Source organism: Mizuhopecten yessoensis, unplaced genomic scaffold, assembly GCF_002113885.1.
Source record: "Mizuhopecten yessoensis strain PY_sf001 unplaced genomic scaffold, ASM211388v2 scaffold10203, whole genome shotgun sequence".
Classification (NCBI taxonomy): domain Eukaryota; kingdom Metazoa; phylum Mollusca; class Bivalvia; order Pectinida; family Pectinidae; genus Mizuhopecten; species Mizuhopecten yessoensis.
In genome coordinates, this window is record NW_018408430.1 from 312673 (window position 1) to 339384 (window position 26712).

At 33.5% G+C, this 26712-nt stretch overlaps 1 protein-coding gene across 1 annotated transcript; it reads right to left on the reverse strand.

Annotated features, from left to right (window-relative positions):
• Nucleotides 1-424: 424 nt before the first annotated feature.
• Nucleotides 425-14520, reverse strand: LOC110459742. The gene is made up of 8 exons (XM_021512155.1): nucleotides 14496-14520; nucleotides 10939-10996; nucleotides 5387-5452; nucleotides 4950-4973; nucleotides 4580-4666; nucleotides 2919-2960; nucleotides 1654-1701; nucleotides 425-899 (listed from the first exon to the last, which is right to left on the reverse strand). The coding sequence occupies exons 1-8, from the start codon at nucleotides 14496-14498 to the stop codon at nucleotides 817-819; spliced, it is 411 nt and encodes a 136-aa protein (XP_021367830.1). The 5' UTR covers nucleotides 14499-14520; the 3' UTR covers nucleotides 425-816.
• Nucleotides 14521-26712: the final 12192 nt, after the last annotated feature.

Sequence of the window (26712 nt, forward strand, 5' to 3'; positions counted from 1 at the left end):
AACTTTCCCAAAGTCAAGTAACAAAAGCATAACAATAAACTGTTAAGGATTCCTAGAGCAGAAAGTTTCAAGAGCTATAACTCAAGGAACATTAGCCAGATCAAAAGGTAGTTTTTTCGTGTGCATTAACACACTATATACTTTCGCTGAGCTACTGTGGATATATGACGGCATAGTCTTCAATACTCCTTCATGAAATTTATAGCCTAAATCTCATACTGTTTTGGAAACATGTTATATTATTAATGTATGAGCAGAATACCATTTTATCAACAAAACAGAAGTAGCTAAATAACTATCATTGTTTACCTCGATATACAATTCATTCGTTTCTTGGATTCGGGATCACAAAATATATTGGATATGATATAAATCAAATCACCAAATTCATTTTTTTTATAGCAAACGACTTTATTTATAAAATAATAACATATGTGCTTTTTATTTTCAGTATAAAAGTAGTCAAACATCACAGCAATACTACAAGGATTATAAATACTTATTTTGAGTTAATCCTTCATAAAGAATAATATATCACATCTAAAATCGCAGCTCAACACAATATGTTTCAATGCATGCGAAAGTCTAGTAAAAGCGTTCAAGTTTGTATAATTAGTATGCAATTGTTTAATAGTCTTTTATCATCATAACAGGTCTTGTAGAAATATCCGATACAATTGATCTGATTGTGACAGAATTCACATTGATTATGTCTTTTATATAATAGTCTTGAAACAGATCAGATGCCATCCGTCATTGTGTTCAACATGCGATGCAGATTTCGGGATTACAAACATGTATCTGATAGGGCTGCTATCACGGGCGTAGAAACAGTTTGGTGAAAATTACACACATCAGCATCAGGGAAGATACTCCATGCCTTATGGATCCATTTTTGCCTGGTTGAAAAATAGGTGTGTTATCAGTTTTTGGGTTAATGTTTGATATCTTTATTTTAATTGGGAAAACGTTTTTAAACGTCAATTTTTTAAATACTCAGACCTTTCAATAGCAGATCATACACGGAATCGAAATTCACTCATAGGTTTGTTCATGTATCGTAAATCTGTCAAACATGGAATGTTTATATCTATGTTATGTTCGCTGTCTATCGTTGGACAGAAAGCGAGTACAAAACGGAATAAATATAACATTTCAACGTATTTTATTTACATTGTAACTTTAAGTATATGAGAGAAAATCAACAACAAGTGATGGTACAAAGGTGGAAATATTTAGGGTGCGATACTAATCTGATTTACATTTTGTAAATTTGAGGTTAAATAATTAATTTAATGCCAGCACTATGTTAATGCTTCTTTTTGCAAAAAAGATGAACATTTATCATATGCTATTCGATACTCCATTTAATTAGTTTTCTTTACGCTGTTATTGCCAAGTTTATGCAGATTTCATATTTAGCCGGATAATTCAAAAAATCTGTATCTTTTTAAAAAAAATACATTTCAAATAAAAATATAAGAACAAAATCGCTGTTCTGGAAAATTGGTCTGAAAATGATTGTTGTCAATTCATTTTATTCAATTTTCTTCTTCTTAACAGCATAATGTTTTCGCATTGATACACATACATGTACCATTATTTTGGAGCAAAACACTGTTTTTCAGGATTTCATAAAAAATACTATATTACCTGATCTGTTCACGTTTGGTGCCACCGTGTGATTTGCTGGTGGTGTGCCTGTGGACATGGATAGTTATTTAAAAACATTATCATATCAGTCAGCAAAAAATAAGCATGTTCATATCTAAATGCTGTTTTTGTTTAAATACAAATACATGTATCTAGCTATAGGAGAAATATCATTACTCTGTTATGTGACGCTTTAAGTATAACTCTGTTAAAAGTTTTTTTATGATATTCGATCACGCACGTCCATCGAAATCAGAGCAACGTAGTAAGATATCTTATTATCTTGGAGAAGTGGCTATTCCACGTACTACACAGACAACTTATGCTGGAATATTCTTTACATGTAACCTAAAATCAGACAGTGGTATTATCAAGTCCTGAATGTGCATTCACGCTAATGGACTTAATCCTTTAACTAGTTTTAATATAGTAAAAACTGGTGTTTATCCGTGTATGGAATCGGACTTTGGAACGCTCATACCAATAAATCTGTTGAAGATTTAAAACTCACTCATAGATATGTATGTAGGGGTTGTCTTGGACTACCGAAAACGTCATCAACTGTTGTAATTTCGCAATGTTTAGGAGTTTTTAACATTTTGATTGAGGTAGAAATTAAAAACTGCTTTTTTGGAATAAGTTGTGTTTGGGAAATGTAAAGTTTGTATGGAAGTCCTTGTTTATTATTATATTATGTTAGTTCATGTTTGGCGAACTGTCAGCTGTACAAATAGGATTTATTCCAGTGTGAATAAACTGCTAGAAGACTACGAGTGGGAAAAGCTGATGGTCAATATGTCAATCAACTTAGAAAGAATGGTGAGTGAGATGGACACATTATTGTAACTCTGTTCCTTTTTCTATTGGTGAACGCTATCTTTGTGCAATTTGAAATGTGAACATATATGTATGTATTGATTGACTTTAATCTCTTACAAAAGAGGAAATAAAGAATGTGTGTGTGTCTGTCTATTAATACGTTTTATTGCAAAAAGATGAACATTTATGATATGTTATTCGATAATCCTTTTAATTAGTTTTCTTTACGCTGTTATTGCCAAGTTTATGCAGATTTCATATTTACCCGGATAATTCAAAAAATCTGTATCTTTTAAAAAAAAATACATTTCAAATAAAAATATAAGAACATAATCTCTATTCTGGAAAATTCTTCTTAACAGCATGATGTTTTCGCATTGATACGCATACCATTATTTTGGAGCAAAACACTGTTTTTCAGGATTTCATAAAAAATACTATATTACCTGATCTGTTTGGTGCTACCGTGTGATTTGCTGGTGGTGTGCCTGTGGAAATGGTTAGTTTATTCAAAACATTATCATGTCAGTCAGCAAAAAAATAAACATGTTTATATAAAAATGTTTTTTTGTTTAAATCTCGATATCTAGCTATAGGAGAAATCTAAAATGGACTATCTACCATCCATTTTGCAGACAAACTACAGTTGTGGGACCACACAACGCACCAAAAATAGCGTGCGCACACCGTGCATACATCGTTCACACACCGTCCGCACATCGTCCACACATGGTGCGCACAACTGTGCGATTTAGCAATCGTTCGCCCCGTTGTGCGCTTCTCTCCACACAACTGTGCGATTTGGTATCATTTGTAGATCAAAATTAGGGAATGACAAAAATACGGAAGGCTCGTATGCGATAATGTACACTGTGTATATATCTGTAATTTCCCATCACAATAATCAAGATTATAACATTTCACAATGCGTGTAACACAGTATTACAGCGACCGTTAGGCTGTCAATAATGGGTTTGGCTCCAAGGTAACAGAACAGGTAAATAACAATTTTATGAGTGTCCGGAGTTTTACCTGACCAGTGCCTGACACACAGAGCTGATAGGCGATACCGTTTGGCCGTAATTAATAGTATTTGTTATTTGCATTCGTTTGCCTATACCCGGTCTTACCCGACGAGTTACGTAAGTGCCACAGGCGGGGAGAAAACTACGGTCTAGGTACATGTACAAAGTGGGTATGTTTACCTGTATACGGGATTGTGTTGTAATTTTACATGTGTCGATTAAGTTGTTTAAAAACACATAAAACACAATTTCTAAAATAAGAATGTATAGACAGAAAGATAAGTTTATAGATGTTGCTAGAATATAGAAACATACGTAAACATCAAGTTTATATGTTTAAACACGAAACCGTATACATTGTTAAGGAAATCCTCAATTTACACCAACCACGATTGTTATCGCACAACGTCCGTCCATCGTGCGCACATCTGTGCGCAAGCAATGAACGTCCAGTTTTTTATCGTTCGCCCATCGTGCACGCACCGTTCACACACCGTTCACACATAGTGCGCACACCGCACATCGTGTAACGTTGTGCGATCCCACAACTTTATAACAGATTTATTGTTTTTTCTCAACTATTTATTATCGTTGTATTTCCATATTTAAAGTTATAAAAGGACTTTCTTATGTGTTAATGGTACATGAGAACTTTTGAAGTATAAACCTGAACTCAGAACGCCGTGAATAATATAGCCTATCGCTATAGTATATATATTCTTAAATTTATGAAGCATGGTGGGGCCTTATGTGGGAGAATGTTGTCACAATTCGTTGTATTAATGTACCTTGTTTCCTAACGATTGACACTCAAATTCCAAATAGGACTAAGAGGAAAACAGTATTCATTAGAATCTTATCCTGAGCTGAATGCAGATAGTCGCTTTAGTTTAAACGCCACGAGCTTGCTGAATATACAAATGTATTTAAAGATCTAGTTTACCTTGCGAAAGTAAGGAAAAATAAAAATCGTCTGTTGTGAGGAAAAAGATATCGGAGTATATAAACGTACAAGGACATCGACTGTGATGAAGTATTTTATTAAGCAGGGTACTATCGAAAAGGAACATAATGTTTCCTACCAGACTTCGGCAAACAAATAGGTGTACATGTCCCTGTAGTTCCTCCTATTGTACAGGTATTGGCAGTTGTGCAATTGGTGGTGTTACCTAATAAATTGATAAAAGATTCAGATAGAAAGTATTGCATCATGAACAAGCTTGTTTGCGTAAACTTTGTATCACAGTTCCGTTTAACATATTCTACGATGAGCGGTATCTCAAAATGATTTCCACGTTTTACCTTTATATTGAGTATTTATTTCAGATATTATTTAAAATGGGAATCAAAAGACTTAACTCATATCTATTTTACTACCATGAAAAATGATATCATTGTTCAATATTATTATTTAATAAGGTTGGTTATTGCATAGACTGTTATTGTACTCACCACTGCTTCCTTGCGTTCCAGTATCTGTTTGGAATATATGGATGGAGTTGAAATTTTGAAATGAGTAACGATGTGAACAAAGTAATAATGTCATATTGTGAAACACAATATAATTAACTAAGAGAGTATGCAACAAAAGTTATCAAACCTTATCTAAGGTATCCAAAGCAATACATTTGCTAATGAGTTAGTCGCTGATCAATTAAAGGGAGATGACAGAAAGTAAGAACTATATGAGACTCAGTTCCAGCAGCCTCCATCTAGAAATATTTCCATATTTATATTATGAGTCAGTTTTCGAACTCCAATTTGTATACATAATTTGTAAAAAAAAAAAGAAGTTCATGTATATACATGTACTTATACATATATAATATTATGGCTTCCTAATAACCTAAATGCACTAAGTAGCACGCCGACAAATTGCAAAAACGTACGGATGCATGTCCAGCCGCAGTGTTGTGCTGTCGCACAGGTTAAAGACGTACAGTCCGGTTGTGTAGCTGTTGAAAGATATAAAAGGAAATAGATGACTTGTACCAAGTATACATGTATGTACCTCTATCTGAAATCGTGATTATTTTTATGAAAACTTAAATCTGCAAAATCCGTGACAATAAAAGAGACCAAGACATCTTTATCATTTACAGCCTCAAATAGACGTAAGCAAAAACTAATACATCATAATTATAGAAAAAACATTGAAATGTTAAAGAATGATGGCCAATATTTTTTCTTCCGTAAATTAAGATGTGTCCCGTTATTGCGACATTATTAATAAAAGGGGTCGCTCCTTACGTGTAAGAACTTTAAATGAGCGTACCTGTCACGTTGTACTTGGGGCGTTATAGATTTGCGTCGGGTCATCGGACATAATACTGGAGCTAGTGTTCAGGAGCTACACCTCGGACATATATATATTTATATATATATGTATTCAGTTGAAACGACTGTCAGTGTGATTTCAGAACTTTAACTTATAATATAATTCCCTACCAATTCACGCCGAAGACAGGACGAAGACAAACTATAACTGTCGCAAATATTGCTTATTCATAAATAACCAACGGCGACAAAAAAACAGGTATTTCATTCATTTTGAGGAAGATGGTACAGTTCAATTGAAAACGGACCGGAAGATGTATAAATACTTACGTGCAGAAGTATGGGTGTTTATGAATGAAGCATAAATCATGAAATCGGTTCAATACTATTAGAAGTATAAAAGACGCATCGTAAGGTATTAACATCTTCTCAATATGATCTTTGTGTGATTCAAGAAGCATTCAAATCGGTGCAGTATTCGGGAGGAGTATTACGAACCATGCTCTTTAGACTAAGGGACATATATCCATTAATGGGGAGGTAAATCTATCCATATACTTTATTATCATCCCCTCTTAGTAAGGGTTCTGCGTACCAACTATCAATAAAATTGGCGTGATATTGTTCAAAAGTAGAGCGAAAAGCGGGTTGTCTGCAGACAAACGGGCAGACAGACATCCCGGTTCGTTGTGGGGGTATGATAACATATCCTCCTTAATGTTTATATTTCCTTTACACAATCAAATTTCATCTCATGGTTTCCAATGTATTACAACTGTATCAAGAAGTACACAAAAACAGGCAAATTGCTAAGCATGTTTTTAAAGAGCGAAAAGTCACAACATCGTTTCATAGGGAAGTAGTATGCTTTTTTATGAGAAACCAAAAAACTTCAGTGGCTTTTAGTTATCTGGGCTATGTATAGCCAAGAAACTATTACCATGGATCTAAAATATTGTCGAATTTCTATAAAAGTTCTTTATGGTTAATTGGTATTTTGGTAATTGACCAAATGTACGTTTTAAGGTCTATAACAATATATGATGTCTGCGAGATGAGACTTGAAGGGGTGTTAAGCTTCGGCGTGAGAACATATATACATGTACATACTGTACATATAGTATCAAGCTCTTTGGGATATATTCACTGATTATTTGCATTTGATTTGCATTGATTGATAGACTGTGCATTGCTTTTTATGAGGTGTAATATTAAATTACATAGATAACTTGTTAAGCTGATCAAGCTTGAAACCTTTACTTTGTAAACAGAAAGAGCGAGCTGATAAGCGTGGTTGTGATAAAGTAGATATTTTCAAAAGTGCGCAGTGATATCAGCCTCCAAAACACAAAGCTAAGGGTGGAAGGGAGAGGGAAAGTGGGTTATCAGCATTATAAGCTTAATGTGTAGCTACAGCAGGTATTTTCATATTAATGTTTTTTTCATTAAGAAGGAGCAGGTATTTAAGCTAGTACGCCGTCAGAGTAGGCTCCAGGACCATAATTGATATAAAAGACTTTTTAATTGGGGCATGTTTGTCGTGAATGTTAATATGTAAACGTCTGCACCAAGAAATGAAGTCATTATGAAACATCGATTGTTGTAAATAAATACCCGTCCGTAGAGGGCGTCTATACAAATATATCTGCTTGTGTCGTTTTAAGTCATTTTATTTTACGTAGTGACAGTGAAAACCATAGATTCCGAGTAAAAACCAAAAAAGCATGCAGGGCCTCTAACAGCAAAATAAAAAGCAAAAGCGTTGTAGTGACAGTAAATATGTTCCCTTCACCGATCAACTTCCGAACCAGACATTTTAGCAGTGTTTACTTCACCTCAATATCTACCAATCTCCAATATTTCAACAAGTTCAATCTTCTATTCTCTAGGCAACCTTGTCAGCGAACTCTTAAAACACTACTTCCGTTGGGCAAGAAAGCTCTACAATGGTATGCTAGGCAATATCATGAAAATATTGGGGAACGAAAATGTCATTCATATCAATATATTAAAGGAAACGCTAGCACCTAGATTAGAGTACCAATTATATATCAGAAATGACGTACAGTCACTTGATTACGGGCACTGCAAAGACAGAATTGGAACCCGACAACTTGGTTCAGCAGTTCCAAGCACTCCTGTAATATGCCCAGAGAACGACGTGGCCCTTGGCTTGCTGTTTAAGATACATTTGAAATAATTCTTCGGACAGATAGTCAGAAAGCCATATATGACTCTTACATACCCCATTTTCTTTGAGGGGGTATACATACTATTAAAAATGACATCGGTGAATGATTCTGATATGACGGGGATGTAAAACAGATATGCAAAAAAGAACAACCAATCAATTAACTCTGAATTAAACCTCCATACACAGTTTGACTGAATTTAAAAAAAAATAAGAATGATGTAAGAGCCAGTTAGGATGATGCAATTTCTTACACTGTGTTGCTGCATCCCACTCCATACCCTCTTTAATATGATATGTTCACATATCGACGCCTTAAAGTAAAATAAGTTTCGATTCTGAGCTAGGTGTAGTATTAGAGCACTTGAACATTCAACTGATATACTTTCGTTCAATTAGGCTGTTCCATTTTTACCAATAAATGTATAAAACACCGGGCGGTATAGTTACATCAACCTTAATTGTAGATTAACGCGTGTAAGTGTACCACCACTATATTTTGATGCCACAGTAAGCGTGAATAAAATTAGAGATTGAAATAATATTTCATTGAAATATTGATTGTCTTTAATGCCAAGGCTGAGATCGGGAAATGAACAGGAAAATGGCCCTTTTGAAGATTTTCTTTTTGCGATTTCTTTTTTCATTTTAAATCACTCACATATATTGGTATGAAATTGGTGAACACATATCAATTTTGTCATATCTAATACGCATTGAAATATTGAAAAAAAGCCACTCTCAGACACTATTTGATTCGCGCTGTTCAATATAGATTATAACAACGCTGTACAACATCTTAATACATAACGAATCAAACTCGCAATTCGTTACTTGCTACTTAAAGTACGTACCCTAAACTCAAGCACAAAAACTTTCATATTTTATCTACATTTTCTAAACACAAATTGGTTTCAAAAGCTTCAATCATCGTTTGATTTCAATTCGAAAAAGAAAAGAATACCACCTGCTTTAGTGATATTCAATACAATTTGGCTACAAAACTTTGTTTTTGTATTTGTTTTAAATCGAAATGTTTATGAATAGGAAGTGTCTCAAAATGACATATATATTGTAAAACATAAAGGTTTGATCTGCAAAAGTGTGCAACATCTTATCAAGAAATCTTGAATCCACTCCTGAAGATATAGATTTTTGATAAACAAATACCCCAAAAAACTGTTTTCATATTTGTAATTTAGACAATTCATTGAATGTTACATTAGCATCAAGATTACTTAAAAAAATCACGATACCCTATAATTTAGAAATTTTATTAAAATATACTTTTATCGTATAAGATAAACGTAGTTTTGCCTCATTGCTATAACAAGTTGTTTTGTCCAGGTAACTTACCTCAGGTAAAAATACATTTTAATACAGGTAAGCTCATTTGTAATTGACTTAAAATCTTTCAGCAACATTGTTTTTATTTCAAAATTGGGGGAAAACTGCCGATCCATCATACTTTTAGCTGTGTGAGTTCAAGGTCGGCCATAATTGCCCTATTGAATGTATGGTTTCTCATTCGGATAATGAACGTTGCTGATATCTTTATTCGTCGATTGCTGCTTTGACCCATACATCGTATATTGTTTGATATCACGACCTACATAATGTACACTGTTTTGAATTGAAAATTACCTATCAATTTATTTGATTATTCATGTTGTCATTTCGTTTTAACAACATTTGCTATTCAAGGTTTTAAATCAGCGTACGGAAACTTAAAATCAAATCAGGAGCAGTTGGCACAAGATCGAATCCCTGCTAGTACAAAATATATATACTATTTCTCTGTTCTGTTACTTGTGAGTCATTGAGTTTTACAGTCACAGATATATTTTGAAGCATATAAATTTGGGCAAAATGCAAGAGTAAAATTCAAATCAAAACATATCAAAATTGCACATTGGTGCGGTTAATAGAATACAACGGGGATAACATCTAAATCGCACGTTTATGCGCATCATGTTCGGATGACGTGCACTAAATTTGGTGTGCTGTGTATGACCACAAATGAAACTTTACCTGTACTTTTTGCAAGTTCTTAAACGACGAAATACATAGCTTATCATGCAACCTTTATAAGTACAGGTAAATGATAGATCATGAACCTACATCATTTCCAGTTGATTCCGAAACTGCAAAATAATTCCTATAATGAACGTTTTCTTTTACTCTGCTTGCATTTATCTGATTAAAATTGTATTTTATTTCCAAACCTGCTTACTACCATACCAAATACTTTTAAATTGATGTTACAGTCGCAGTTTGACACTGGATAATGCAAACATGAAATGAATCAAATGCTTTTGAAGAATCTTAAATATTTGTCGATCAATATACCAGAACACTTTACTTTTTCTTTTCGCATTTTATACTATCACATTGTATACCAAACCGAAGGACACGAGTATATTTTTTCTGTTTTCATCATATGGACATTTCTTCCATTTAGGGTTCCTCAGAGGTCATTCTAAGGTGTTTCGAAACATATTTAGAAACACAGGGTAAGGATTATACACATAAAGTGTAATAGGCCAAAAACAAAGTTTGATACAGATAATTTTGATTTAAACTATTTGTTTATGTCAACTGTGACACAAAATATTACGTCTACAGCGTTACGGCCTAAGTCGGGGACTGAGAGTCCATCATCAGTGTCAGCTACGTTTTGACGTAAAGTAGTTACCAGAATAACAGTTTTCTAACCCCCCCCCCCCCCTCCCTACAAATAACCGAAACTGCCCCAATAGTTGCAAATATGCAGAAATAAATCTACATACCATTTGAGCATATTCGACCAATATCTAAATGCGCAGCTGCGAAAAAGGGTGTCTTACATTGTACATATATGTATCTAGGCACACTCCCAAAAACTCATGTGAAGTTTCATTGGAATCTAACAAATAGTTTCTGAGAAGACGCTTCGTTTGGGGGACTTAAGTAAAGAAAACAATGTTTACTTACCACAATGAACTACAGTCATAGTCAAAACAAAAATAAGGCATACCATGTACATGTTGGCCTGAAATATACAAATATGATGATATATACATATGTTTGTCAAAAGTAATTAATGTTATATTGTTAATATGGCAATAATAACCTGGCATTGCTTGCTTGGAACCAATTTATCAACTTTTGCTGAAAGTAGAGTATAAATACATACCACATCTGAGCACAATCAGAGCACGAATTAAACCTGCATATTTATTCATTAGATGTTGGTGCAATTTCATTTTTAATACTGTGTTAACTGAGATTGTACAATAATTTTGCAGTTCATGCTCAAGCAATATTATAACACGATTCGTTTGCAACGCTTGTTTTGATTGGATACAGACCATGTTCTAATCTGCGATAGAATCATGATCAATCGTGTTAAGCTCCTCACATCGCACTTAAGCCACGTCCCGTTTCTAACCAAAACAATATGGCGTCAAGCTCGCCTATTAGCGAAATCCCGCTGATAAGGCTAGCAGGCAACAGAACAGAAACGACCGATGAAATGTATTTGTTGAATGAAGTAAAAAGTAGAAAGTAAATATTCCTTGTTCTTACCTCCATTTATTAATGAAACGTTCGTTCCATCCGTGTGAAGGCATCTAGTTAGATCCGAAATCAAATGAAACATTTCACATGTGTCGTATGAATTTACACAAAATTCTTCACAAACCTATACAAATAATCACCGATTTTGTAGATAAGCACATATTGGTAAGCATACTGACATGGAAATGTAAGAATTTGGTCAATATTAATCCAAATGTGTCGTATACACTTTGGTAACAGGACGTTCACGAACAATCCAAATATTCCGCCACGTCAACATACAGATCGATCGCTCGCTAGTATGGGCTGGGCCAAATGACCGACTTTTGAAAGCTTCTTTCCGATTGGTCAGTCCGCTGTAGAATGACACGTCGCCAGTTCGGGTCATAAAGTACTTTACTACGTACTTTTGTACAAGGAAATACAATGTTTGTAAAGGTGTGTTAGAATGGGGATAGTACGTTATTTTTCGTGTCTATACTGGCGATTAGAACATGAAATTTGGTTTAAACTCTCGACATATCGGTCTCGAGTTCAAACAAAATTTCATGTTCTAATCGCCAGTATAGCCACTCAAAACAACGTACTATCCCCTAATTATTTAAAGTTGATATGAAAAAAGTACTGTATTTCATATGAAATTAATAGAAATTCTTTAGCAATCACTGTATATTATGGATGGTTATATAACTGGAGATGGGATTTACATTATTTCACATAATCATCTTAGAATCTTGTACGTTTAACTAGATACATCTATTCCATTGATATTATTTTTTTTAAATTGCTCATATGATTAATATAAAATTAATTTCTATATCGACTGGATTATTCCTAGTTTCTACCTGCCTACACGGGATTATTTTCTTAGAGGATAAAAGCGGTTAGCTATACAGAGGATCTCAAAAAGGTTTCCGTTTGATATGAGATTGATAAAACGAGTTGAGAATGTTTTAATTTTGTGAGATGCTGTTTATCATACATGCATGACGTGAAAACAAATACAAAACATCAGTTTTTAATTCATTTGTTTTTAATTCCTTCTTTATCAATTGTAACCGATGCACGGCTATAAGAATATCCTTCAACAGACTGCGATGAGACGTAGTTCCTAAAACTGTACTTAGTGTCAACTCATTGTATTATTTCAATTGTCTGTTTTAGTTTAACTTTGTTAACTAACATTGCAGGTACGTGTTTGTTAGTTTGCAAATGAGGCAATGCTTTCAACACAACTACCTAAAACATGACAGTCGCGTCATAGCAGAAAGCCGCGTCATAGCACGCACATGTACAAAATCTAGGTCACATTTGTTTCAAAGCCGGACTAGTCACTGCTGCTATCTGAAACGATTCTTATCCGTTTAATGGCTCTTGGATGACTGATGTCCTCTTTTGGAACCAGATTGATGTGGAAGTGTTCCCCATACACATTACCACCAAACATTGTTTGAAGACCTCCGAGAATATTCATTGATGAGGCCGTGCTCGTAGCTGTATTTTGGACCGCGGTGTTGTTACAAGTCGGAGTCAACTGATTCTGTTGACATTGTTTTCGGGCAAGAGCCATGGTTTGGATAATATGCGCGAAATCTCCTTGTGCTGACCAGAGTTATGGTGACTGTACTTATTTGCAGATTGTATATTCCTATGACCCGTTACCTGCATGATTTGGTAGGCTTGAAGCAACTTCTACGAATCGTAGTAAACAACAGTTCTGTTGACAGACTACGCCACGCGTATAGACACACACGAAATGAGAATTGACTGCCACAAGCAAAACCCTCCAAGTTGTTCTTATTCATGTACGTGTGTTCATAACACAATTTATGTTATGAATGTTATAACACTCATACAATGTAACAGGGTAGTCATTTTATAACTTTTTTTATAAAATCAACGCGTTATCAGGGCTCCATTTAAATACATTTTTTATATACGTTATTGTTGTTCATTTGTAAATATTTCATTAATATTACAACAATAAGCATATATATATTGGTCACTTTATGATTTATAATATATATATATATTGTGATAGCGAAACTAGGGCACACACACCAGCTAACACAAACCGGTTTAAATAAATAGACCTTAACCTGCTCTCTCGTTCACATTATCTGTGCCTCTGTGATCAGTAATCCTTAATGATTTGTAATAATATTCATAAGAAGGGCTATGCAATACTCGTAATGTCTAAACATAGTCGATAACGTTTTTGCAATACACTTTAATATGTTATCCGAAAAAATGCCAAAAAGTTTGTTTTGATGTCCAATAAGGTTTAAAACATCGGCTTACGTCTAAAACCATTAACAAAAATGAAAACATCATACATTTTCAGATTTTAGCCGTTCGCATACCATATTGTGGGTTATTTTAATTTGTTTATTTGGAAAATTCTGTCATTTGGCAAGCACTTGAACCTTACGATTGCATAGATGTTACAGTAAAATACGTTAAAACTATATCTCATAAATGTTTGTGTTATATTACAATGTATCTGGTAATTGCATACATGTACAAAATATACAATGAATATACCTGATTGTATCATATGCATTTAATTGTCTTTGATCATTTGCGGTATAGGAATTTAATAAACCAGAAACAAATTCAAAGCATGTGTATTGATGATTTTTTTTTTATATTTGAGATTTTTAACTCAGCTTTAATTGTTATTCCAAAGGGTTATAATTAACTCATATATTAAAGCCAATATTAGTATGTATCTAAATATTTCAAATAATTCAATAAGATTTCAAAGAATCAAACGAAATAACTGTTTGACGATATGTAATTTAAGAAAAACTTTCTGATAGATAATATAGTAAAACAAAATTTTGTTGTTCTTTATTAAAGCGGTTGAAACTTTAGATGCGCAATAGTGATAACAATATCAAAAAATAGCAAAAACCTATATAGTTAGAGGTATAATTGAGTAAAAATCTTATAATGATGCTTATACATACCATGTTGAGTGTTCTGTTATTCACCTGCAAGTGTGGGTGTACACCAATGAGACAGGGTTTATATATCAGGTGTGACATGATTGTTGATATATTGCCTTGGAAACACGCCCCACACTTCACATACGACTGATTGATCTTAAGTTAAGCTTCATTCCATTCAAGTCATAAACTAGGCATATGTCACAAAATACATCCATAGGAATTATTTCCAATATCTACATAAACAAACGGCTCTTGCGAGAAATTGACTTAACTAAATGAAAAATATAATTCCTCATATTATATTTGCAAATATTGGCTATTTTTTATCCTCAAAAACAGGAATACATTGTACAAAGTCATTGCTTATGATATATAATCAACATCTGAAAACACGTTTTAACATATTTCAGTAGTACGGTTGTTTATTTATTTTATTATGTGATACATACGAAAGTTTGTTTGTAATTAAGATAAATTGAACAGAAAGATATAGTTGAGTGTCTGTATATAGTTGAATGGCTGTGAACCTCTTTAACGTCAATCATTTTTGATTGTCATATTTGGACAGAAATCGTGTGATTTGATGTCTGCCTAGGGATAGAAATATCATGACTTCGAGACGTCCTATAAGCAATGCGTTTTACTGTAATTGGTCCACTTTTGAATCGTTAATGTAACGTGGTATTTAAGCATTAGGTTTAATACTTCTATTTACAGTTTAATGCGTTTTTGTCCTTAACAAATAATTACGATATGAAATATTTTAATATCCCACCAATATCCTCTGTGATGCTGTCCTGTTTGAATAGCCCCTATGCACGCGCCTTTTCCTGTGATGGAAATTGCCCAATATAGTTCGTGAAAAACAACAAAAATAAGAGAAGTTTTATATCAATTTGTACAGTTTTACTTGACACTGCTCATTAACATCGCACGTTAATTACGTCACACCGCGGAGGCATGTTTGTGAAATTCACAAATCAATATATCGGTCGCGGTGAGAGAACATGTCGCCATCAAGTTATTTGTCGAAACTGAATTCACAATTGTTGCATGTTGAGCTGGCAAAGAACCCATGAGTGGGCAATATATTGTTAGTAGACTGCATTGTGAATGCAGGAAAAACAGACCTATCTTCATTCGTTGTATTCGAGCCGTGTGATACCGAAAGCGACATTTCAGACGAAGCGATGGAGGTTGATCTACAGGACACGAGGGTGAGGGTCTACAAATGGCGGACAGCGAGTTACTGTGTGCTTTCTTTGGTGTCGAAGACACAAACCGGTTATATAAACGAAAACATGACTCGTTTCTGTGGTCGGACATAAATATTATGTGTCTGGCTTGAAAAACTTCATGGTCAAATACTTAATAGCTGTCGCACGTAAGCAGTGTGGTTTGTGTGTTTTCGCTCGACACCAGCAGATTTACAGGTAGAAGACAGCATTTTTTCAAATGATCGTGTACCAAACGGATGTACTTAACGGAAGGATCGTCGATTCTTTAGTGTATTGGTTGAATAAATGTGTGGCCCCGGGGTTGGTTTTCTCGATCTAAATCTTCAATATTTTGACGGGACAACATTGCGACTGCGGCTCTGCATACATGCTTATTCACCGCTCTCATTGTGAAATATGAACGAGTTAAAATGCAGTTGTTGGTGACATTATAGGCCCCTGGACACGAAGTGCACGGATAAATTATACCAAACTGACTGTCGGAGGTTAATTGGATTTGTGGTCGATAAATCGAAGTAAGTGGATATGTTTTCAGATCTTCAAGTTCAATAATTGGTTTGTGTTTTGTAGGTTCGATTGACCAGTTTTTGTTAGCTCCCTCAGTAAACCGTTGGCTGTTTTAAAATCTTTGTCCCTGACTATATCTATGTTTCTTTGTAAATCCGCGAGATGCCTATTAATCGCCCCGCGGATATTGATTATAGTATTTTTGTGGTATGGTTTCATCGCCAACGCCTGCTTTTTGGGGTCTCGCCCCACAGTAGAACACTTTCAAGGCTGTAGCTAGTGTTTGGATATCTGCATCTGCCGTGTCCATCTGTTGACCATTGACCTCGATGTTCCAGTCTGACAGGAGAATATAAGGACCTACCGTACAGAATGGGCAATTTTGTGTAATGATCGAAACAGTTATTTGCTTGCTTACAAAAAAATGCAACATTTGATTTGTTTTGATGTTTATGCAATATTACAGTCATCAAACCTACAGCAGCTGTACACTAGTCCGGAATTTAATTTGTTTTAAATTGATCATAGAGGCTTGTGGGAGATGTTATTCTTTTAACGTTGCAGATCTCGATGTTTACAAAGACTATGCCTAAGATTTTAATTTAACTTTTAAAATTGTATCTCGTGACCTACTTACACTTTAAAATTTCCGAAATGACATAACTTAATAGACTCGTAGGCCTAGTCGTACCGACATGTTAAGGTAACTGTTGGCCTATCTTGGAATAGCCTCAGGCCCAAGGCTGTGTTTATTTTTGTCGCTGGCGCTTGTCCCCTTTCAAACAATTTCTGTATTTCATCGCTGTTAACAGTTTTAACCCGTTTCTTTGGTGGCATGCATGTCATCTCCGGTTTTGGTAGATGATCTATTGCTGCTCTTGTGAGCTCTTCCTGCATTTGTGAATGCTATTTTACTGTCGGTAGAGTTGAAACATCGGGTAAACTGTAAAATTCTGACATGTCTATACTCGACAGAAACAAATCGTCACTTAGCTCGAAATTTTCAAGTCTAACTTGATCAAAATGTGGCAGTTCTACCAAGAAATCGCCATAAATGTGATTGTCCGCTATGTCCGAATCCAATGCATGTAGCAGACGACAGAATTCAATCTAATTCCTTTTTATCGCTGAAAAGAAAATCGTGAAATTTATTTTCGTCAAAATTTCACACAGAAATGCTATTTTAAGGAAATTTAATTATTGTTACCATGGATTCGTGTGTTTACAATACAACCTCTCGTCTAGAAATCCTAAACGAGAGTCAAACGTGGCTTCCGCATTGTTTGTTTACTTTAAGGTTGCGTTCATACACGTATTACTACCCACTTTCGGCTCATATTAATATGACCGTTAACATAGTGTCATTGCAGCACAAATGTAAATATTTCGATATGATTATATATTACGCTACAATTGTGCGTGATCCTTTGGAGTGATTAAATTTGTATTTATTGATACAGACAAGATTTATCGGTAAAACATAATGTTGATGTGTTTGTCCGAATAAGTGTCAGTTTAAAATTCGCCCATGTTTATACTATTTGCATGCACATTAGGTTTGTTTCTCTACATATAACAGTGGCGCAACGCCAATTAAGTACCCAAGTATTGTAGCCAAGTATAATTCCATTAGTGTAGTGTCAACGCTCACATGTACACTATCATTCATATAACATTAAGCTTAATAAGCTTTGTTTAAATAGGAGCAAATTATCATTTCAATACCTATGATGCAAAGAGTATAATGAAAGTTGAAAATGTCTGAGTTACCGCCGTAGTACAAGCGATGATTGGACAACTTAACATATTATGCATCAATGAGTTATACCCGAACTTAAATAATCATTTTATAAATTGCTTATTGCAATTTAATAAAAAAACAGAAAACATTCCCTTTTAAACGTTTTTAATAAACATTGGTGTACACTAGCTAATCTGACTATACTTGTGGTCTAGTATGGCTAGTAACACTGTTTATGTAAACTTTCTCTAAGAAATGATCGGATTACGCAATCTTAGAAACAGGGATCCTGCTAAATCGTGTTTATTTACTTTCTGAGGGGAAGGTATCGACATCATAATAACAAACCTTACATCGAACCGTATATAGAACCGTCATTGTTCATAATGCTAAAGTTGAAATAGAATGTTTTAGCTTTCATAAGAAAAGTACAATAAAAATGTAACATTATGCTAATTTTATTTCCTTTATATTCACAAATTCAAAATCAATGCGGTACACAATTGAGATGTACCTTTTTGTACCAATGAAGATGGATTTATGGCATATTTCATTTAAAAAAAAAATAATAGAAATATTTTGGTTATTACTGACAAATAAGTATTGTAAAAAAATGATTTAAAAGTGATCATTTATCTATTTATGTATTATATTTTGTCGTTTATTTTCGTAGTGGCAATATATCTGTGTTATATGTTGTGATATGTAAGTGTTCATGTTTCCGTTTTGAAAAGGGGAGGATTGACCTGAAAATGTGACAAATTCCTTTGTCTTTACTGTCGTTATTACTTTTATGCTAAAAAATGTATTACTTGTATATATACTCTGGCGTTTAAATAAATGTGATTTCGTTATGCTTATTATATCATTAGAAGCCGATTAATACTTTTTACAACATTGCCTATGTGCGTAAGTATGCATGCATGTATGCATGGGTGTATGTATGCATGCATGCGTGTATGCTTGTATGTATGTGTGCCTACGTGCGGACATACATGTATGTAGGTATGCATGCATGTATGAATGTATGCGTGCGTGCGTGTATGTATGTATGTATGTATGTATGTATGTATGTATGTATGTATGTATGTATGTATGTATGTATGTATGTATGTATGTATGTATGTATGTATGTATGTATGTATGTATGTATGTATGTATGTATGTATGTATGTATGTATGTATGTATGTATGTATGTATGTATGTATGTATGTATGTATGTATGTATGTATGTATGTATGTATGTATGTATGCATGTATGTATGTATGCATGTGGGTATGTGTGTATGCATGCATGTATGTATGTATATATGTATTTATGTATATATGTATTCATGTATGTTATGTATTATGTTATATATGTATGTTAAGTATGTATGTATGTATGTATGTATGTATGTATGTATGTATGTATGTATGTATGTAATACATGCATGATAAGTTTAAGTGCATGTATGTTTGTGTTTATGTACACATGTATTTGTACTACTATGTATTACGCTAAAATGTATATGGTTTTCTCTATGAAAAAAAATAAGAACAACTGAAAGTTTTGTTCCGGAATGCCTTGAACAAAAATGAAATAACTTTAATTAACTAATACATAATTCAAGTATTTGGATGCACACAGTGAACTTCATTTCGTAATAACAAGGATACCAAATATCAACTGTTTTAAAGCACAAAAATGCTGTTTCACAAATATTTGCAACAACTTTTTGTAATATGATAAAAAGAATCATATTTTCATTTCAATAGCATAGACTATTTGAACAGGTGTCACGATGTTTAATTGTTACTCGCCATCGCATCAAACGTAATGTTGTATTTTATTAATAAACCGTGGAAAATACAAAATAATTAATATTGCGTCTTCATCTCATCATTTCTTACCCGATGGATGTACAAGTCTTATAACACCCACTATTACGTAGTCGATACATATCGTCACCAGCATTATTGTGACCTTTTTAGGACATGTGCATTTTTAGATATGTCACGTGACCGGTAAAAGTGAGCAATATTAATATCGATATTGTGCAATTTTGAATCAAATTTAGTCTACGCTATACAAAATGCAACGTATATTTGAAGATTTTGTTTGCTTTGCTCTAAAACGCTTAAGAAATCTTTTGATTTAGTAGAATTAAAGCACGAAAAAAATATTAAATTGTATATTTATCGTTACCTATATAAAGATCCACTCAGAAATTAACATTTTTAGAGAGTTTTTTTCTGTATCTAAAGCGATGTTATTTCACTTTTCACATAGGATACAAAGATTAAATTTGAGTAAATAGATATCGATGTCAACAATGCTATCAGAGCCAGTATAACTATTATGTGTTCCTGTACATCTCTATGACAGCGCATGAATTCATTTATACTGGTATTTTGCAGTGATTCATTCCAAAATGCAGGGAATAGAAAATCTTGGACTTATAAGCACACACACGTCTTGTTTGGGTGTATTATTCGGCTCTAGAAATAACTATTTACATTACATTGATGTGCAGTGTCAACAATGGGTAGTATACGGATATGAGACCGGATTGGAAATATTTTTCAAAAAAAAATTGTGACGTCATTGATTTGGACATTTGGTACTTTGTTTTATTTTCATGAAAAACAAGAGCAACATTAACTACCATATAAAAAGGCTGAACAAATCTTCAACACGATTTATTTATCTTATTTAGACGGGAAACATGTATACTTGCAGATCCCTTATTCATAACAATATATAATCATTAGGGTATATTATGCTTATGTTTATATATTACGACACTATTCAAACTTATGAAATGTATCTTGCAGCAGCCAGATATCATTAGATAAGATACAGGAGATACTTTATAGCTTTTATCACTGTGAACGTATCCAACGAGGAGAGGGAATGCATTATTTTGTGACTGATCCGGGTGTAGTTTTGGAGGAAAAATAGCAACCATGATATATAGAAATATGCATCCTTTAACCGCAGATATATTGATATGCAGATATATTGATATATCTGCCTGAAAAAGTCCTAGAAGGCAGAAAGGCCTAGCGGTAGATCTGACCTTATTATTAACTTTATTATTTTAATCTATATATATATATATAAACAAAAAGGATTACATATCCAAGTGAAGTAAGTAAATATAGAAAAAATAAAATCTAACGACCGAATAAAAAACTATCTGCTTTCACCCTTCATTTATAATAAAAAAAAGGACTTGAGGCTTTATTGGTCATTTTTGATAATTTCAGCTTGAATTTTTGACAATTCACTTTTATAAACGACCATGTTCTAATCTGCGATAGAATCATGATCAATCGGGTTTAGCTCCTCCCATCGCACTTAAGCCACGCCCCGTTTCAAATCAATACAATATGGCGTCAAGCTCGCCTCTAAGTGAAATCCCGTTGATACAGGATAGTAGGCAACAGAACAGAAACGACCGATGAAATGCATTTGTTGAATGAATTAAAAAGTAAAAAGTACACATTCCTTGTTCTTACCTCCATTTATTACTGAAACGTTCGTTCCATCCGTGTAAAGGCATCTTTTTAGATCCGAAATCAAATGAAACGTTTCACATGTGTCGCATGCATTTACACAAAAGTCTTCACAAACCTATACAAATAGTCACCGATTTTGTCGAAAAGCACAGATTGGTATGCAAACTGACATGGAAATGTAAGAATGTGGTCAATATTAATCCAAATGTGTCGTATAAACGTTGGTAACAGGACGTTCACGAACAATCAAAATATTCCGCCTCGTCAACATACAGATCGATCTCTCGCCAGTATGGGCTGGGCCAAATGACCGACTTTTGAAAGCTTCTTTCCAATTGGTCAGTCCGCTGTAGAATGACACGTTGCCAGTTCAGGTCACAAAGTATTTTACTACGTACTTTTGTACAAGGAAATGCAATGTTTCTAAACATATTAGCGTAGTATATTTGTTAAGGTGTGTTAGAAAGGGGATAGTACGTTGTTTTACGTGTCTATACTTGCGATTAGAACATGAAATTTGGTTTAAACTCTCGACCTATCGGTCTCGAGTTCAAACCCAAATTCCATGTTCTAATCGCCTGTATAGCCACTCACAACAACGTACTATTCCCTAATTAGGGCTATATTTCTTGGTGCAGATGCCCTACCTTAGCATCAAAATTGCGTTGCTATGCAGAAATAGCCAAAATATGGTGTTTTTGGACAGAAACCGTGCAGAAATGAAAGCCTCCGCATATGACAAACAAAAATTCCTTTCTACGAATGAACACTGATATGACAATATTTAAGCATGTCAAATATTTGTTTGTTTGTCGCATGCGCAGTCATTTAAAAAATGATAAGTGTTTAGTTATTTTCCTTCTAAATGGCGAATTTTCAACCAAAAAGAGAACAACAGACGATATTATTATACGGGTTTACGTCTATCTTTGTTATATCATATCTCCTAAACAAGTTGTCGAATGAATTTGAAATTTCATATTTGCATGCTTCATTTATTCCAAATAATGAATATAACAACTAATTCAAAATCCCAGATGAGGCCGGAAATTAACCCTAACGCCCCTAGTCTAAATTTAATGTACATTTGTGAATTACCCTTGTATCAATTATTTTCATCAGACACTATTTTAAAGAAAGAAGACCAATTAATCAAAATATTAAAACCAAGTCTCAACACGACATGTAATTGTGACGTCACGAATTCGTTCTTATGAAATAAACCTGAAGCGCCATGTGAAGGGTGAAATCAGCCAGTGTTTTAGTCGGTCGTTAGATTTTATTGTTTTCTATTTATAAATACAAATGTCACATAACCTAATTCTTTGTTTAAAAAGGGAAACAATTGATAACATCAGAAATAAATTAGGGGAACTAAAATTGTGAGCGTTACCTGCAGCATTTGGTACTTGTACTGTTATTTCCAACACCAGTACTGGTATCGCAAACAATAATGAATTTAACGTTGGTTGTTTTTCTTATAATATGTTTCAACAGCATGAAATATTGATGCATCTTGAACAATATATTCGTTTCTTATATACAAATTACCAAATGTATTAGATATAATGTAAAGGCAAATAACCAAAATTAGGGGATATATGATGAGATGTACAGTGTAATCCCTCAGATATTCAATAGACACTAAAACGTGATTTACTTTACAAATTTTATTGGTAATTAATATAAAATGAAGTCAAACATCACAGCAATACCACAGGAGGTATAAATTATATCACAAATTTATCTTAAATAAAGAATACACTAAGTGTTACATTTTAAAATAGCAGCTCAACACATTGCTAGATACACCGATGTGTGTCAATGCATGCGAATTTCTTGGATAAGCGTTTAGGTTTATCGTAATTAATATCAAGTTCTTTTTACAACAACGGCTATTATGGCTAGTCCATTCGATATCTGAACTACTTGATCTGAAATAAATTGCACTGATCATATGTTTTTTTCCAAAACTTCAAATGTCCTGAAATAGAAAAAGTTGTCATCCGTCATTGTGCTCCACAGATGATGCAGTTTTCAGGATGGCAAACTTATTTTGTGTAAGGCTCCCATCATGGATGTAGAAACAGTTTGGTGAATATTCCAAAAATCAACATCAGGGGAGACAATCCGTGCCTAATGGACCCATTATTGCCTAACAGAGAAAATAAAATCGTATCAGAATGTGTACAAATTGTAGGTAAATGAATCGGGTATTTTTTTTATTATTTTTAATGATATAAGTTCGTCTATGTGATGCACAAAAAAATGTTATGTAATATAACTTTTGTCAAAAAGTAATGGCTTTACCTGTTTTTCCTGCAGCTGGGGTTACCTTTTCTTGACCTGTAGGCACGAATTGTTCAATTGGAATATTGTTTTATCATTTTGATCCCAAATAGAAAATAATATATAATTGAGTTTGTTTCGAAAAAGCTAAATATACATGTGCTATTTTACTTATTATAGGTGTTCAGTTGAACCTCGTGTAAATGGGGTAAAATCCAACACTAGGAGTGTGACCTTTTGTCTGCGGTTGTAAAATATCTTTGAGATCTCAAATAAAACTTTGATACGTAGATACGACATATATATACCGATGAAGTAGTGAACGCTTACTCTATAAAAAAAATCAATAACATTCTGTTCGGGTATTTTGTTTGAAAATGCCAGATACTTTAAGCTTATAATTTAGGTAATGTTTACATAAAGATATTCAATAAAAACTTATACAAATGCAAATTTACAAGATAAACTGACAGTCCAGTAGATATATATTATTGTCACATTTTTAATACCAAATAGTCTGAGAATACGATAAGGTTACATCCGTCATTTTGTACAATATGCAGACAGTTTTCAGTATTGTAAATTTGTTTTTGACAACGCTTCCTTCAAAGATGTAGAAATAAAATTCTCACATCAGTAGTTCATGGAGATAAACCGAGCCTAATTGATCCTTTTTGAGACTAAGGCAAAATGGAACGTTATCAGAATATGAGGAAACTGTAAGCAATTGTTTTGTAGATTTCTTTTAATATTTGTATGATAGTTGGTTTTCTATGTGATCAGCAATAGAATAATTGGAACAATACTTTTGTAAAACAATAGTTGTTTTACCTGTTTTTCCTGCAGCTGGGGTTACTTTCGCTTGACCTGTAGAAACGAATTGTTGGAAGTTTGTTTTATTATTTTGATCCTAAATAGAAAATACTGTAGGATTGATTTTGTTTAGGAATAACTACATGTGATATTTTACTTAATATAGGTGTTCAGTTGAACCTTGTGTTAATGGGGTAAAGTCCAACACTAGGAGTGCGACTTTTTGTCTGCGATTGTAAAATATCTTTAAGATCTCGAATACAACTTTGATACGATGATAAATTGTACGACATTTACCTGTTTACATCGACGTAGAAGTAGACCTTCACTTTAAATAAAAAATCAGCTTGAATCTTTAATTGTTATGTTTACACTACGGTATTCTCTACAAACATATCAAGTGTGAAAGGTACACTGACAGTTCAGTATATATATCTGATACACTTTTTTAACACAAAATAGTCTTAGAATGCGCTTAAATGTCATTCAGCTCCCTTCACGGATATAGAAACAAAATGCCCACAAGCCACGCCGAATTGGTCTTTTTTGTAATAATGACGTAATCAGAATGTTAGGAAAACGGAAGTTATTGTTTTGTATATTTCTTTTAATATTTTTATGATATTCGGTCGTGACGAACAATAGATTGTGTGGAACAAACCTTTGTCTAAAAAACAAATTATTTTACCTGTTTTTCCTGGATGTTGGGTTACCTTCGGTTGACCTGTGGACACGAATTGTTCGATGGGACATAAAGGGGCGTAATTATTTATGCATGCAATAAGGTATGATGCTCCTAATATTTGTATGGAGATATGGTTTTAGAATAATTGTATTTTCTATTTCTCTGACGTCTCTATGTACAATATTAGTTTTTAGGAAGAATATGTTAAAATGGAAGATTCCAAAAAAACATCGTTGCTAATTGGTAATGTTCTAATCGTTTAGTGAGTTGTGTGTTGGTATGACGTTTGTTTTAATTGAGGGGGCATTTTGTAAGTCATCCTTGGATTTCATCCAAAGCATAAACATTCATTAAGGATTCTCCTACATTTATCTGCGAGGTATTGTTTTACCACTTGACGGAAATGTCCCTAATTATACATTCCGGCCAAGAGGCAAATATATACCTCGTATATAAATCCGAACAAAAAGGAAAAGAGATATGTGTAAATAAGTGTAAAAATAGATTCTGGAGTGATGTGTTCAAATCATGGTACACACTAAATACAAATATAATGATAAAAATGTTAAGAAAAACATATTGAAAGTTCCCATTTGGTACAAAAGTAAAATCAAGATTGGAGGAAGAACTGTTTTTTACAGGAAGTACTATCAGAAAAAAACATTTTTATTCTGAATGATATAATAAAGGAGGTTAACACAGGTTTGTTTTACACATTAGTAGAATTTATTTAAAAATACCAAGTAAACACAATTTGTTTACGGTATCAGGGTCTTGTCTCTGCAGTTAAAGACTTTATTTCATCATATAATACATACAGACATAAGCTAATTTATCCCTTCATACCTATCACATAAGAACTTTTTCTTAAAGATTTAAAAAGGTCTAAAATGTTTTACAACATCATAATCAAATCAGACAAGATACCATCTGGTACCAGAAAGTGGAATACTATATTCGACAACATGGATAAACTAACCTGGTGTACAATCTACAAAATGCCATTCTGTGTAACAACAAATACAAAACTTCAGTGGTTCCAGTATAGAGTGATTCATCATGTACTAACGACTAACTCATTTCTATGTTGAATTGGAGTAGTGTCTCCCCTGTTTGTGTACAATGCAACTCTGAACCAGAAACAATTACTCATATACTATGGGAATGTGAAGAAGTACAAAGATTACTGGAAAGTCTAGACACATTACTGGAAGCTCTTTTAATTCCATTTTCAGTAAATAAAAAATCTATTTTTTTGGCCTTATTCGAATTCATCATAATTTTCTTCTCAGTAATCGAGTAGATAATGAAATCATCATCATAAGTAAGCAGTATGTTTACAGAATGAGATGTTTGCATAACTCATTAAACATAAACGCTCTTGTAAACATAATTAAAGAAAACTATCAGATTCAAAAGTACATTGCTAATGGTAAGGGTGAAAATGCTAAACATAA